Genomic DNA, 12305 nt, shown 5'->3' with positions numbered 1-12305 from the left:
GAATCCCGTTCCGGTAAGCGCATAGCTTAGCCTCTGCCAGCCGACCCTAGCAACGTTAATACTCGCCGCATTTTTACGCTGATTTTTTTACTTTGTTCTTTCCAGCACCTCATGACAGCTGAATATACACGTGAGCGTTTTCCTTTGTTTTTCTCACCCCTCGTGCTGCAACCAGTTTAAGACCCACTTCCACTTTCCCAGGGTGCGCCCTTAATTCACCAGCACGATCAACCGACCTGGCATTTTACCCTGTCTTTCCGCCCCCATTTTTTACTGCACCCATCACACATGCACCGCCTGTGTTCCATTCGTTCTTATCACCATCACTGGGAAATGGGTGTTTTCTGACCCACACATTGAACATTGTTATACTTCTATGCAACTTGATGCAAACGCAGATCGTTCTTGTTTTCAGAGCTCCTTGAGAAAGGGCAATCGGCCCGAAATGCATTGGAGCGACGATGATTCATGATAAAGCCATATAAAGTTGATGAAATTAATCTACTAATGAAAGGCTAATGACAATACACTTAAATAAAAGAAATTTTGAAAATTCAATGGAGTCTATTCACATTTGATGAACCAGAGTGAGTGCCCAAATACTGGGATGTGCACACAAGCCGTGTACACACATACCTAAGGCATTCAGAAATATCTCAACATCTACTCTGCCATTCCCAACATGGGAATAACCCCAACACATTCTGAAGAGAGCCTCTGCTCTTTAGACCGCAAACAGATTCAAGTTCGTCAATTTACTGGGGGATACCTCCAATGCACGGTTTGGTGCCTATGAAGGTATTTATCACGCTGCCATATCAGCATACAATAAAGTGCCCTGCCCAAATGACTATCGCGGTCATATCAGAGGATTTCAAGATGTGTGGCATGCCCCACTCCCCGCCCCTCCTTCAGGATCTCGGAGTGTATTATGAGGGGGGCACAAAGGCATCTGCTATTACATGTAAATGAAAAAATGCAGCAGTTGAAGTCCATTAGAAAACGTTTTGGAACTGTAATGCTTAGTGCCATGGGCAAGGTCAGTAAGTGTGGAGGCGGGGTCAAAAGCATGGCTAAAAAGAAAAAAATATGCAGCCTCTTTTTTTTCACCTTCAGGTAACTGCATGTAATGTAACACACTCCTTAGATGAAAACCCGTTATGAAACTTCAGCTGGCTAATGTGATCATTGCAGATGTATGCATGTGACCAGTCACACGGAGTTAAATCCCGATGGGTGTAGTAAGGAACAGTGAATCAATGTGGCAGCGGTCCCCAGATGTAAGGTGAATCATTTGGGAAGGCTTTATATTTTTTATCAAATTGAGGAATGATAATACTGCGTTACGGGCTCCATGAAAGCCTCTGTTGGTATCTTACCATTCCCTTCAAAATGGCAAAGCACTGGGTAGTGTGATGGGTTCTAGGCATCATCTGCACTAAGAAACACATCTTCATTAGTGACACCCATATTCACTTTATAAGTGGCCGCCCTTTGAATGACCTCGTGATAAGAGGTTGTATCATCTGGTGGGAATGACTTGACACACACTGCAGTCTGTCACCTGGAGGGTCGACAGCATAATCCTCCCAGGGGTCCTCTTGTACACCTGGTTCATAGTGCAGATCATGAGAGTCTGGAGAGTAGCATGGACTCCCTTCCCCGCAAGAAAAGCGCAGTGACCCATCCAGGTGGTGTACAGGAGAGGGTGATGGTGGCAGTCTGGTGCCCTTTTCTATTGTATTTTCTCTGCTTTTGGTGTGGCAGCGGACAGAAAGAAACCTCCTCCTCAAATATCAGCATATTTTTCTAGGTAGATTGTCAACTATGATGGAGCCCCAGTCTCTAAGCTCAGTTTGAGGATAAATAAAGAAGTGCTTCATCCAGACATTGAGTTCATCCTACAGACGCTCAAGAACGGGCTGTTCTGAATCGGCTCATGCCGTGGACAAGGCCTTTTTCGCTTTTGATGGGGATCTCTGCTCTGATCGTACTTCAGATACAGAAACTGACTTGATTCTCAGAATCGAGGATTGATTCTTTGTCCAAGTCAGTTTCGGTGCTGTGATGGCTTTCGGGCACCAACACTTAATTACCAGAGCGGAAACCAATACGTCTTCAGACCTTGAACGCTTAGAATGGCGTTTCGGACTCCAGGCTGGCTCGTTTGCATGTCCGCCATCTGGGGCTGTCTCGGCTCTGACGTTTTTGTCCAGTGACAACCATGACTCGAGGGCCTTGGTAGTGTGGCTGGATGTTTCTGTACTCCAAGTGCTGACACCTGGCCTTTAAGTTGAGCAAAATCGCCCTTGGCTCGAGGTGATACAGTAAGCATGGTGTGTGACTTAGACATTGTGTAGAAAACGTCAACTTCTCCCTGCAGTTCTTCCTCAGACTCGGAGGATACTTGTGCCTGGACGTTCAGAGAGAAGTAGGTGATATCTTGTCCTGATGGCCCAGGCTGCTCTGCCTCAACATCTTGCTCCCTGAAAAGATCAGCTGGCTGTGGTTCCAGCTGCTGCATTTTCTTATGAAACCACCTGCATTTCGGTCAGCGTCAAAGGGTCTTTTTAGACCGATAGGTAAAACAGGCTGAACACGTGGGGATGTCATGTTCCGGAGAGAGACAGTTTACAGATCTGGTGACGGGCAGTCCAATGGTATAGGGAGTGGCAATGAGTACAACACTGACAAGGCATCCCTTCCATCACTCCAAGCACATATGTATAAAGAATGCTCGAGAGAAAGGACTTAAGTCCCAAAGTGGGCCCAAAGCCCTAACTAGCGGGTACTTAGTTTTTCTGTACGGTTGACGACACCAAAAGATAAAAAAAACCTCTATAGTTTTTATTCAAGTGTTTTTCAAAAGGTAACGGAGTCGAGGATGTGCAAAATAGACAAATCGAACAGTGCTTTTTGTACCAAACACAGAAGCCTGTTGATATGTGTCTACACCAAAGGCTGGAAAAAACGATCTCGCAAAGGAGACCATTGCCAACTAAGAAATGAGTCCCTATACCGCGTGACTAAAAAGACGTCTTCAAAGAGAAACAAGTTGCAAACATCTGAGCTCAACACTAGATGGCAGGAATATATAGAGCTTTTGTATTTACAGCAGCATATGCTACGAACAAATGTTTACCATTAAACTGCTTTGCCTCACAGAGACTGCGGGACAGGGGTAGAGTCCGTTTTCTTCCAGACGAATACACTCTCTGCCTGCAAATACCTCCGGTTGCTTTCCATCTTTATCTTGGCCACTTCTAAAGTTTCAAAACTGAGGGATAGCTTAACTGGATACCTCAGCCAGGGGTGTAAGGCACGATCAACCTACTTCTTCAGCCAGAACTTCAGTACAGTTCCCGGTTCAAACGGTCTTCCGTTCAGATGCCCTTCTTTTCTTATGTCCCTGACACAACCTCCCAATTCGAGGTAAGATAACAAATCTGAAGTGCTAAATCAGGGCAGCATCAATTATGAACACTGCTGTCACACTGGTCAAAAGATAAGCAACACCAATTCGAGGCATAGCAGCACTTCATGGTTTACATGGTCATAGGCTGTAATATTTAAAGAATAAAGACTAAGCGGAGACAACAGTATCCATTAGATTTACCATTACTCATTTTAATGGTCATAGTTTTAAAACACTTGGAAATTATGAAATGTTGATTGAGCCATACTGGATTTTAACTTGTAAGTAACAGGTCGTGAACATCTAACTATAGAACCATATACTCACACTCCATTATGTTATGCTACTACCATAAAATGAGCTATCTCACAAGTTAACAAGTGAAAAAAGCAGAAGCTGCCAGTGGGCCCTACACACACGAGTTACCAAGCAGCAGTGCCAAGCATGGCATACAATAAGCATCTGGAACAAGAAGCCGTGGTATTGCTACCACTTTCAGCACCAGAAAACCCTGGACCCACCTTCAGGGATATATATACACATAATCTTATACAGACACTCACATTCCATAAGAGATGGAACAAAAATATCTTAAGAAGCAAATGCACATCTGAGTAAAGAACATCATTATGGGAAGAGGAGGAAAAAAGGACTAAGCTACAAAACACTATTACACAGAAAAACTTAGAGCCCTTTCAACAGTTCTTTATCATTAAGGTACGTCTACAAAACGAAGTGAAGGGTAACTTGCAAAAAATAAGTTAAGGATAAAGTGATAAATGAACCCTTACCTGTTCAATATTATAACCACTGGTGAAAGCAGCTCCGTATCCTCCTACAAAGGCGCCAGCAGGAAGAAGGTAGAGGTAGTTATATTCTGGGGGATCTGTGGGACGCTTGAACATGTCAAGCATTCTCTGGGTAACCAGGAAACCTCCTGTCAACAATCAGAAAAGATACAAAATATGAAAACAAATATGGACTTCAAAAACAAAACAAAAAAAGATTTCAAAGAATATTCAAACATGATAAAACAGCCCCACCCTCAGATTCTGGAGAAAGGAAAATATTACTTACACTAAGTATCTGTACGTGGCATGTAGAACTGTAGATTCACATTCTGTGCATACTCTTACCATCTAGTGTTGGACTTGAACTTGTACCACTTGTTTTTGTTCTAAGAAGTCTTTTGAGTTACATGGTCTAGAGACTCTTCCGTTAATTGGACATTTTCATGGGTATTGATTCCATGATGCCAGGTTAGGATGGAGATAGAAAATGAGAATGTGTAAATATGTCCATGCAATAGAATAGAACAGTAAAACAAAAGTGGACAGGGCAGCTATCTGCAACAGCTAAAAGCTTCAGGGGGAGAGTGGTGCATGTGAATCTACAGCACTACATGCCATAAACAGAAGCTTACAGGTTTAAGGAACATTTGCCGTTCGTGGCACGTATAACTGTAGATTCACATTCTGTGCACAGAATGTAACACAAACAAATAATGGACGGACTGCTGAATAAATCATACATTCACCCCCAGTCAAAAAATCTGGGTGAAATCCATCAGTCTTTTGCTCACCATGTGTAGGAAAGTGGGTTTCTGTTGAAGTAAACCCCCCACCTTTTGTCAGACTACTGATGCACTTTTTCTTGGTGTGCCCTGGGTCCCTGCCAATCAGGTTCCCAGGGCCTGTGTTCTTTCCCCAAAACTAACCCAATTGGCATTTCTGACCACAGGTCAGCCCCTGGTAAATGGTACCACTGATACCCAGGGCACCGTGACCAGAGATTGCCTCTAAGGGCGGCAGCACTTATTGTGCCCCCCCTTAGAGGCCCTGTACCCGAACACTCACTCACTGCCTTTGCGTGTCTTGGTGCAGAACAAAGAGAAGAGCCGACTTGGGACACATCCCTGTGTGCCACGCCCACAAACCACTGTCATGGCATACATCAGTCACCCCTCTAGCTGGGTGCCCTTTGCCAGAGGTGAGGGTAAAGGTGCATGAGCCCTGTACCCCTACAGTACCCAGGTCTATTCCTGGGCAATGTAAGTGCAGTGCTGCCATTAAGAGTATATGGTGCTGGGAGTTTGTCATTACAAACTCCACAGCACCATATAAGCCACACTGAAGACTGGGAAGTTTGGTATCAAACTTCTCAGCACATTAACACCACACTGATGCCAGTGTGGGATTTTATGTAAAATGCTCCACAGAGGGCATCTTAGAGATGCCCCCTGAAAGTCTACCAACCCATAGTGACCTAATTGATTGGCTGCCTAGGCTGCCACCACCAGAAATGTTTCTGGACCCCTGGGTCGAGAGCTTGCTGCTCTCGGGGGCCTGAAACAATGCACATCCTGGGACGAGGTGCCAAACCTCCTCTCCCAGGATAGGCAGGGGTCACGAAGTAGAGGCTTCAAAGCCATGCCGTCTTTGTGAGCCTCTCAAGACCATTTGCTGCTTTCAGCAACAGGTCCCCACTTGTTCTACCCCCCACTTTGGGCAGGAGAACCAGCGGGAAAAACGAATGAGGAAGAGAGGTGTGCCCACCTCTGCCAACTCCACCCCTAAGGTGGGGGAGGTGAGGTGAAGCATAACTTCGAGGCCCCGCCATCTTGAGGATGGGAGGACTCAGACAACCAGGGACAGGCTCCTGCCCCCTTCCCACTGGAGAGTGGCAAAATAGGGGGGTGTACCCACCCTAGGGAAGGGACCCATTGGTCCCTGCCCTTTACCTATCTCTAACACCCCTAAATGTAGTTTTTGGGGGCACCCTGATCCTTCCTTCCTCAGATCCAGCAACAACAAGAAAAGAAGAGAAGAAGGACGAGAAGCCGTGCAGAGCTAACAAGGGACGATGCCCACTGACTTGGCTCCAGCCCTACAGGCAAAATCCTGGCGTGTCCAGCTGCCAGCAACTTCCAAAACCCCGGAGGACCTGCCTTCATTCCCCTTCCATTTCTCTTGTGAATACCGAACATGTTTGAACTGCAGCTTCTGGTGCCAGCCAGCAACCGCAAATCCAGCCCACTCAGCACCCGCCGAACCCGGCCCGAGCTCAAGTGTAAAAATACTACGAGGAGGTCGCTTTGGCGATCCTGACCCGAGATCCGGCAACCCCTGACCTGCCTCAAGCCTTCAGACGACGCCTACAGCCTCAATTCAGAGGACCCCTCCCCCCACCTACCGAGACCAGAGCGGGTAAGAAAATCCGATGTCCCAAGGCACCCTGCACCAGACGCCCCACGGCCTTGTGTGCCCAACCCAGCAGTGCCTAACCAACCCTCAACATCCCTACTTACCCCTCGAAGTGGTGGTCGCTCCTGGAAGATCCTCATCCCAGAGCCTGCAGTGTTTCTTTGTCCAGGAGAATCTCCACAGAAATTAACAGGGCACCCGGCTTCAAAACAGCACCCTGCACCCGGCCGCCCTAGTGCCGATGAGGGTGCCCCTTTTGTGCTAACTTGGTCCCCAACTTGCCCGGAGCTTTGCTCCCACAGCCCCGTAGCCTGGTTGCCAGCAGTCACCAACAGAAATCCCCCTATCCTCCATAGGATAACATTGGGCCTCAACACTCTGCACCCGGCCCGAATGCTGCTGAGGGTGCAACAGTGCATCACTGACCCTGGGAGAGCCCAGAGTCTAACCCCAGAACCCTAACTCCAAAGACGATTACTTACCTCGAAACTGGTTTTTCCTCAGAATACCATTGACACTTTCTCCCAAAAAGTTTGTCGACTTTTGAAAACTAAGAATATTCCTGAACAATCACTCAAATAACCAGAACGCATTTTCTTAACTGTTTTCAGGAAATGTCCCAGTGCTGAATCTAGGTATCTAGCACTAAGTAAGAAAAGTAACGTTAAAGTAACTTACCTGCGAATTGAATTTCCTTCCATAGGATAACAGTTGATTCTATGTGAAAAGGTTTTTAAGTGTCAACTTTTGAAATACAAGAATATTCTTTAAAAATCATACAACTAACTAAAACGCATTTACTCAACTGTTTTCAGGAAATGCCCCGGTGCTGAATTTAGGATCCAGCACTGTGTTAGTAAAAGTAATCCAAAAAGTAATCTAATTGCATTTTACTGAAAAAGCCTATTGATTCCTATGTACTGAGTCTACTAAGTTTGTACATTGCATTGCAACCTCTGCAAACTCGAATTTGTACGAAGTTCTATTGTATTTTGACAGTAATCAACCACAGCATTTCATATCTGAAAAGTAATGTAATGCTTACCTGTAGCAGGCTTGCTTGGTTCTAAAAATAAACAGTATATTGTTTTGAATAAAAAAACAATTGGCCTGAAGTTTAGTTCTTGAGTGTGTGAATTCATTTGTGGAGTGTATACAGCAAATGCTTAACACTGACCTCTGATACTGCCTTACTGCTCGATCAGGCTACCACTTTACAGAGGAAGGAAGGTTCTATCTAACTTTTACCTCTGCCAAACCTCTGGAGACCCTTGGACTCTATACACACTACCTCCCTTTGTTGCAGTATACATAGAGCCACGCTGTTACATTCTGTATTATATTTCTGTATTGCTCTTTTAATGTATATTGCCCTTTTAATTGATGTGTGTACATTCAATCAGTGGCACATGCATAGCTGTTGTGGTGACATCCCTTGGAATGTGCTTGTGGCATTCTCTACCTGGACCTGAGCAGAGAGATGTATTGTGCTTCATGGAATAAACTGGATTTTCTACATTTCTACTTTTCTTGCATTTATTTTAGAACTTCGCACACGTTTTTAAATCATGCCACCCCAGTTTAGAGCCAGCCATATGCAAATGAGTCTTGACACCGTTCCTCATGGGAACAGTCCAGACCGGACTGCCAAGCCAGGTCCTCACTGGACCGGAAACAAGCATCCTGGGACCGGTTTCTGTGTCATCAGCCAGGCCTTCATCAGCCAGGCTGCTTGAATCCAGTGGCACAGTGAGCAAGGGACCCACATCTGGGCATTCCCATCCCACTTAGGGTGAAAAGTGCTACACAAACAAATGATGGATGGAATGCTGAATAAATCATACATTCATCCCCAGTCAAGAGATCTGGGTTAAATCCATTGTCCTTTTGCTCACCATGCCACTCCAGGATGTAAAGCAGTTCCCCTCTATCAGGGCAGTGGCTAGCCGGAGGTTGTTGCAGAACTTTGAAAAAGTGTACGCAGGACAGCTTGGCCCAATTGGGCTTGCTTTCTCCCTAGGACATCCGCAACATAGTGTTTGGTGAATGTGTAGGGTGTAGACCAGGTAGCTGCTTCACAGATCTCAGCTATTGAAATTTTGCCTACCAATGCCATTGAGACTGCTTTTACACATGTACAATGCAGCCTTTGCGGAGTAGAGAGCTGCCCTTGGCATAGCAAGTTTGAATACACTTGACTAACTAGTAAGTTATTCCTGCTTTTGAAATGGTGCCTTGGTGTGGTTTTGAGAAGGCTACAGATATTGCTTTTTACAGTCAGTATAGTACATCTAGTGAGTGAAGTGCCCTCTCTGCTACGAAGTGTGGATGAGGAAAGAACACTGGTAGTTCTACTGTTTGGTTACAGTCGAAAGAGGAGATAATCCTTGTTAGAAATTTTGGATTCATTCTAAAGACGAATTGATCAGTGTGTACCCTAAAAAAAAAGTATCTCCTAAAGTGAGCATTTGAATCTCGCTTACCTGTTCAAGAGAAGTGATGGCCACTCAGAAGGCCACCTTCCAGGATAAAAATTGTGCAGGCAAGAATGAAGGGGCTCAAAAGGAGGCCCCATAAGTCTTGTGAGAATTATATTGAGATTCTAGGATGGGACTGGGTGTATTCCTGAGAGGGATACCTCTTTTGAGCCCTTCCATGAAACCTCTAATAAGAGGGATTCTGAACAGAGAGGAATGCTCCCCGTTTTGTAGGTATGCTGCCACTGCAGCTAAATGTAGGTGAATGGGTGTGTAAGCCAGGCCTGAACACTGCGGATATAACAGCAGACAAGGTCTTGCACTTTTGATTTCAGAGGCTCAATGTGTTTGGATAGACAGTAGTGGACAAACCTCTTCCACTTCACGGCAAAACGGGCTCTAGCAGTGGGGTGATGGGCTTCCAGAGTATGGCCATGCACACTAGGGGTAGATTAGGATAACCAACCTCTAGGACTTAAGGAGCCAGATAGCTAGATAGAGCTCTATGAAGTTGGGATATCTCGTAGTACCCTGGTGTTGCGTTAGAAGGTCTGGCCTGATGAGGAGATTCTCATGAGGAACTACAGAGAGTTCGAGGAGGGTTGTGAACCAAGACTGTCTTGCCCATTTGGGAGCAACCAGTATTAAAGTGAGGGAGGTCTGCCAAAGCTTCTGAATCACGTACAGAAGGCTGAGTTGAGGCAGAAAAGCATGGGCAATTTTCCCTGACCAATACATCAACAGTGCATTTCCCATGGACTTTGGGTGTGGAAACCTGTAGGCGAAGCATAGTTATCTGCGAACAGATCTACATCAGAAAACCCCCAAAGCTGAAAGTAGGGGAGCAAGACTTCTAGGAGGAGTTCCCACTTGTGGACTTGTTGCTGCATCCTACTGACCAGGTCTGCATAGTAATTGTCCTCTGCTGGAAGGTACTTTGCTAGGAAGTGGATTTGTGGTGAATCACTCGTCGCCAAATATCCTCCACCAACCTCGACACCTGGAAGGAGCGCGTGCCTCTCTGTTTCTGGAGGTAGTACATGCTGTATGTCTTGATCATGACTGTTTTGTGGTGATTGTGGCAGAAGAATGCTTTAAGAGCCACTTGGACTGCCAACAACTCCAAATAGTTTGTGTGAAGGGTCTGTTTGAGGAGAGTTCACAAGCCCTGAACAGTGATGGTCTGTAGGTGCACCCCCATCTCGTAATAGGGGCAACCGTGGTGATGGTCAATTGGGGAACGGGGTCTAGGAAAGGCTTGACCCAAAACAAATTGCTGCAGTTTCACCACTGCAGAGAGTGGTGCTAGCTTTTATGAACACTAGGTCTTCCCACAGGCCCTTCGCTTGTGACCACTTGCTTCTAGGAACTCTTGCAGCGGAAACACATGAGTGACCAGGAAAATGGAACTATGGCGATGCAAGAAGCCATCATGCTAAGAAAGGGCATGACTGTGCGTACCGTTAGCTGGTGAACCTGCTGAAAAAAAGGCAGCAGAAACTGGAAGGCTTGTTCCCCAGCAGCACCGGGGTAAGCCTTTCCAGTGATTGCATTAGATATTGCCCCGAACAAGGTTGTATCTGCAGTGGCTGAACATGGGATTTTTTTGGCAAGGCACAGAGGCAGATATTATACATATCTCTTTAATTGCCAACTCACAGCAGCGTCTACATAACAACGCAAAGAATTTAGAATAGTAACCTATTAGTGTTTAATATTAATAGTAATAGTAATTAATAGTATTAATAGTAACCTATTAGTTCCCTGTGTGGCAGCCATCTTCCTTCTTTGTTGCTGCTCACAGCTACAGATAAGTACGCTTTTGCTAAGGCTCATTTGGGGTTTGGATAACGCTGTATTTGTAACCGTGTGCTAGCGTTAGGTCTGCATGGGGCTAGCTTGCCTAAGGGATCTGGATTATAGTTTCCTTAGTGCTTTATTAAGTTTTTATTTCCTTTATTATTAGCATGTTTAGATTGTCTTTTGTTACCTCCTGCATGTCTGGTTCCTGCAGGCCTATACTTGTTCAAGGGGACCGTTTTCAGGCAGCTCAGGTGCATGGGACATAGGCTCCAGTGCGCCTGAGTTGCTGGCGGTAATCGGACCCAAGGACTCACGAGCCCCCAGCGCGAGGCCCTTAAGCAGTGTTTGTGTTGTTTGCGTGTGAGCTCTCCCATGCGGAGATCGGCACTGGGGACTCATGCGCCCACACTTCAGGAAAGGGCTTTGCTCCAACGACCGTTGGAGTGCGTGAGGGCCGCCGATATAGCGATCGGCAACTGGCTCTCGGGCGCAACCAAAAAAATCACAAGATTCCTTAATTCCCAGCGGAGAAAACATATTTGATGTACACAGCGAATAGATTTCGCCTAGGTAGCCGTCTTTTAATAGAACAAAGGGTTTCTCACCATTTTCCGCCCCTCTGCCCTCGCGCACATCATCTCTGGGCCATTTCAGGTTTCTGAAGCTAAGAGGCCACAGTTCTAGCGTCAGATGCAGCGGCCATCTTGGAATGGTCCTTCATAAGGAATTAATATTTGGACTGAGACAGCCATCTTTTGGGCTGACAAAAGAGGCTGTGAACCTTCAGTTACACTTGAGGTCACAAGTGCAACCTGGCTACAGTGTTACTCGTCTCAATTCTGTGAGGAGGATTATTTTTGTGGCAATTTGGTAGTTTGAACAAGGAAAGGAAGGGTTTTTTATTTTGTGGCAGTTTATCTTATGGGAAATGGAGAAGGACAGAGCTGATGATGATAAAGTTGAGGGGGATGTTCAAGGGTGTGTTGACAAGGCAGTCTCTGTGTTGGCTACACAGTTAGGGAAAACATTGGATGACTGCATTGATAAGTTGGAAGGTAGGTTTGGAAGAAAGGCTAACGAGGAGCAATATTGGTCAGTGGAGGGGGTGGCAGATGGGGCCACGATAAGTGGTAGTGGTAAGATGGCCACCCAAAAAAGAGGAAACACCTCTCTAAGGAGAAACTCAGCAAGGAACGAGGGGCCTTTAACCAGAAAGGCAAACACAGGCTGGCCTAAAAAAAGAGGCACGTCGTAAGGCTATAAAGGCACCTCAAGGGTATCACAGAGCTATTGCCTGTGATGAATCCTCCAGCAGTGGGGATATTGCAATATCCTGCTCTTCCAACTTTGATAGCTCAGAGCATGAGGGGGTTGACATGAAGAGGGTTAAAAAAGAGAGGAGAGAGA

The 12305-nt window shown here is 45.9% G+C and overlaps 1 protein-coding gene across 2 annotated transcripts in view; it reads right to left on the bottom strand.

The window, feature by feature from the left end:
- Positions 1-12305, bottom strand: part of NNT (nicotinamide nucleotide transhydrogenase) — a 405237-nt gene that overhangs the window by 207884 nt on the left and 185048 nt on the right. For both annotated transcript variants that reach the window (XM_086960606.1, XM_086960607.1), the window contains exon 13: positions 4207-4352. In XM_086960606.1, the coding sequence (XP_086816732.1) occupies positions 4207-4352 (146 nt within the window). The remainder of the gene's footprint in view (positions 1-4206; positions 4353-12305) is intronic.

This window comes from Lissotriton vulgaris, chromosome 3_1 (assembly GCF_964263255.1).
Source record: "Lissotriton vulgaris chromosome 3_1, aLisVul1.2, whole genome shotgun sequence".
Taxonomy (NCBI): Eukaryota; Metazoa; Chordata; class Amphibia; order Caudata; family Salamandridae; genus Lissotriton; species Lissotriton vulgaris.
This window is presented reverse-complemented; position numbering and strand designations above follow the sequence as displayed.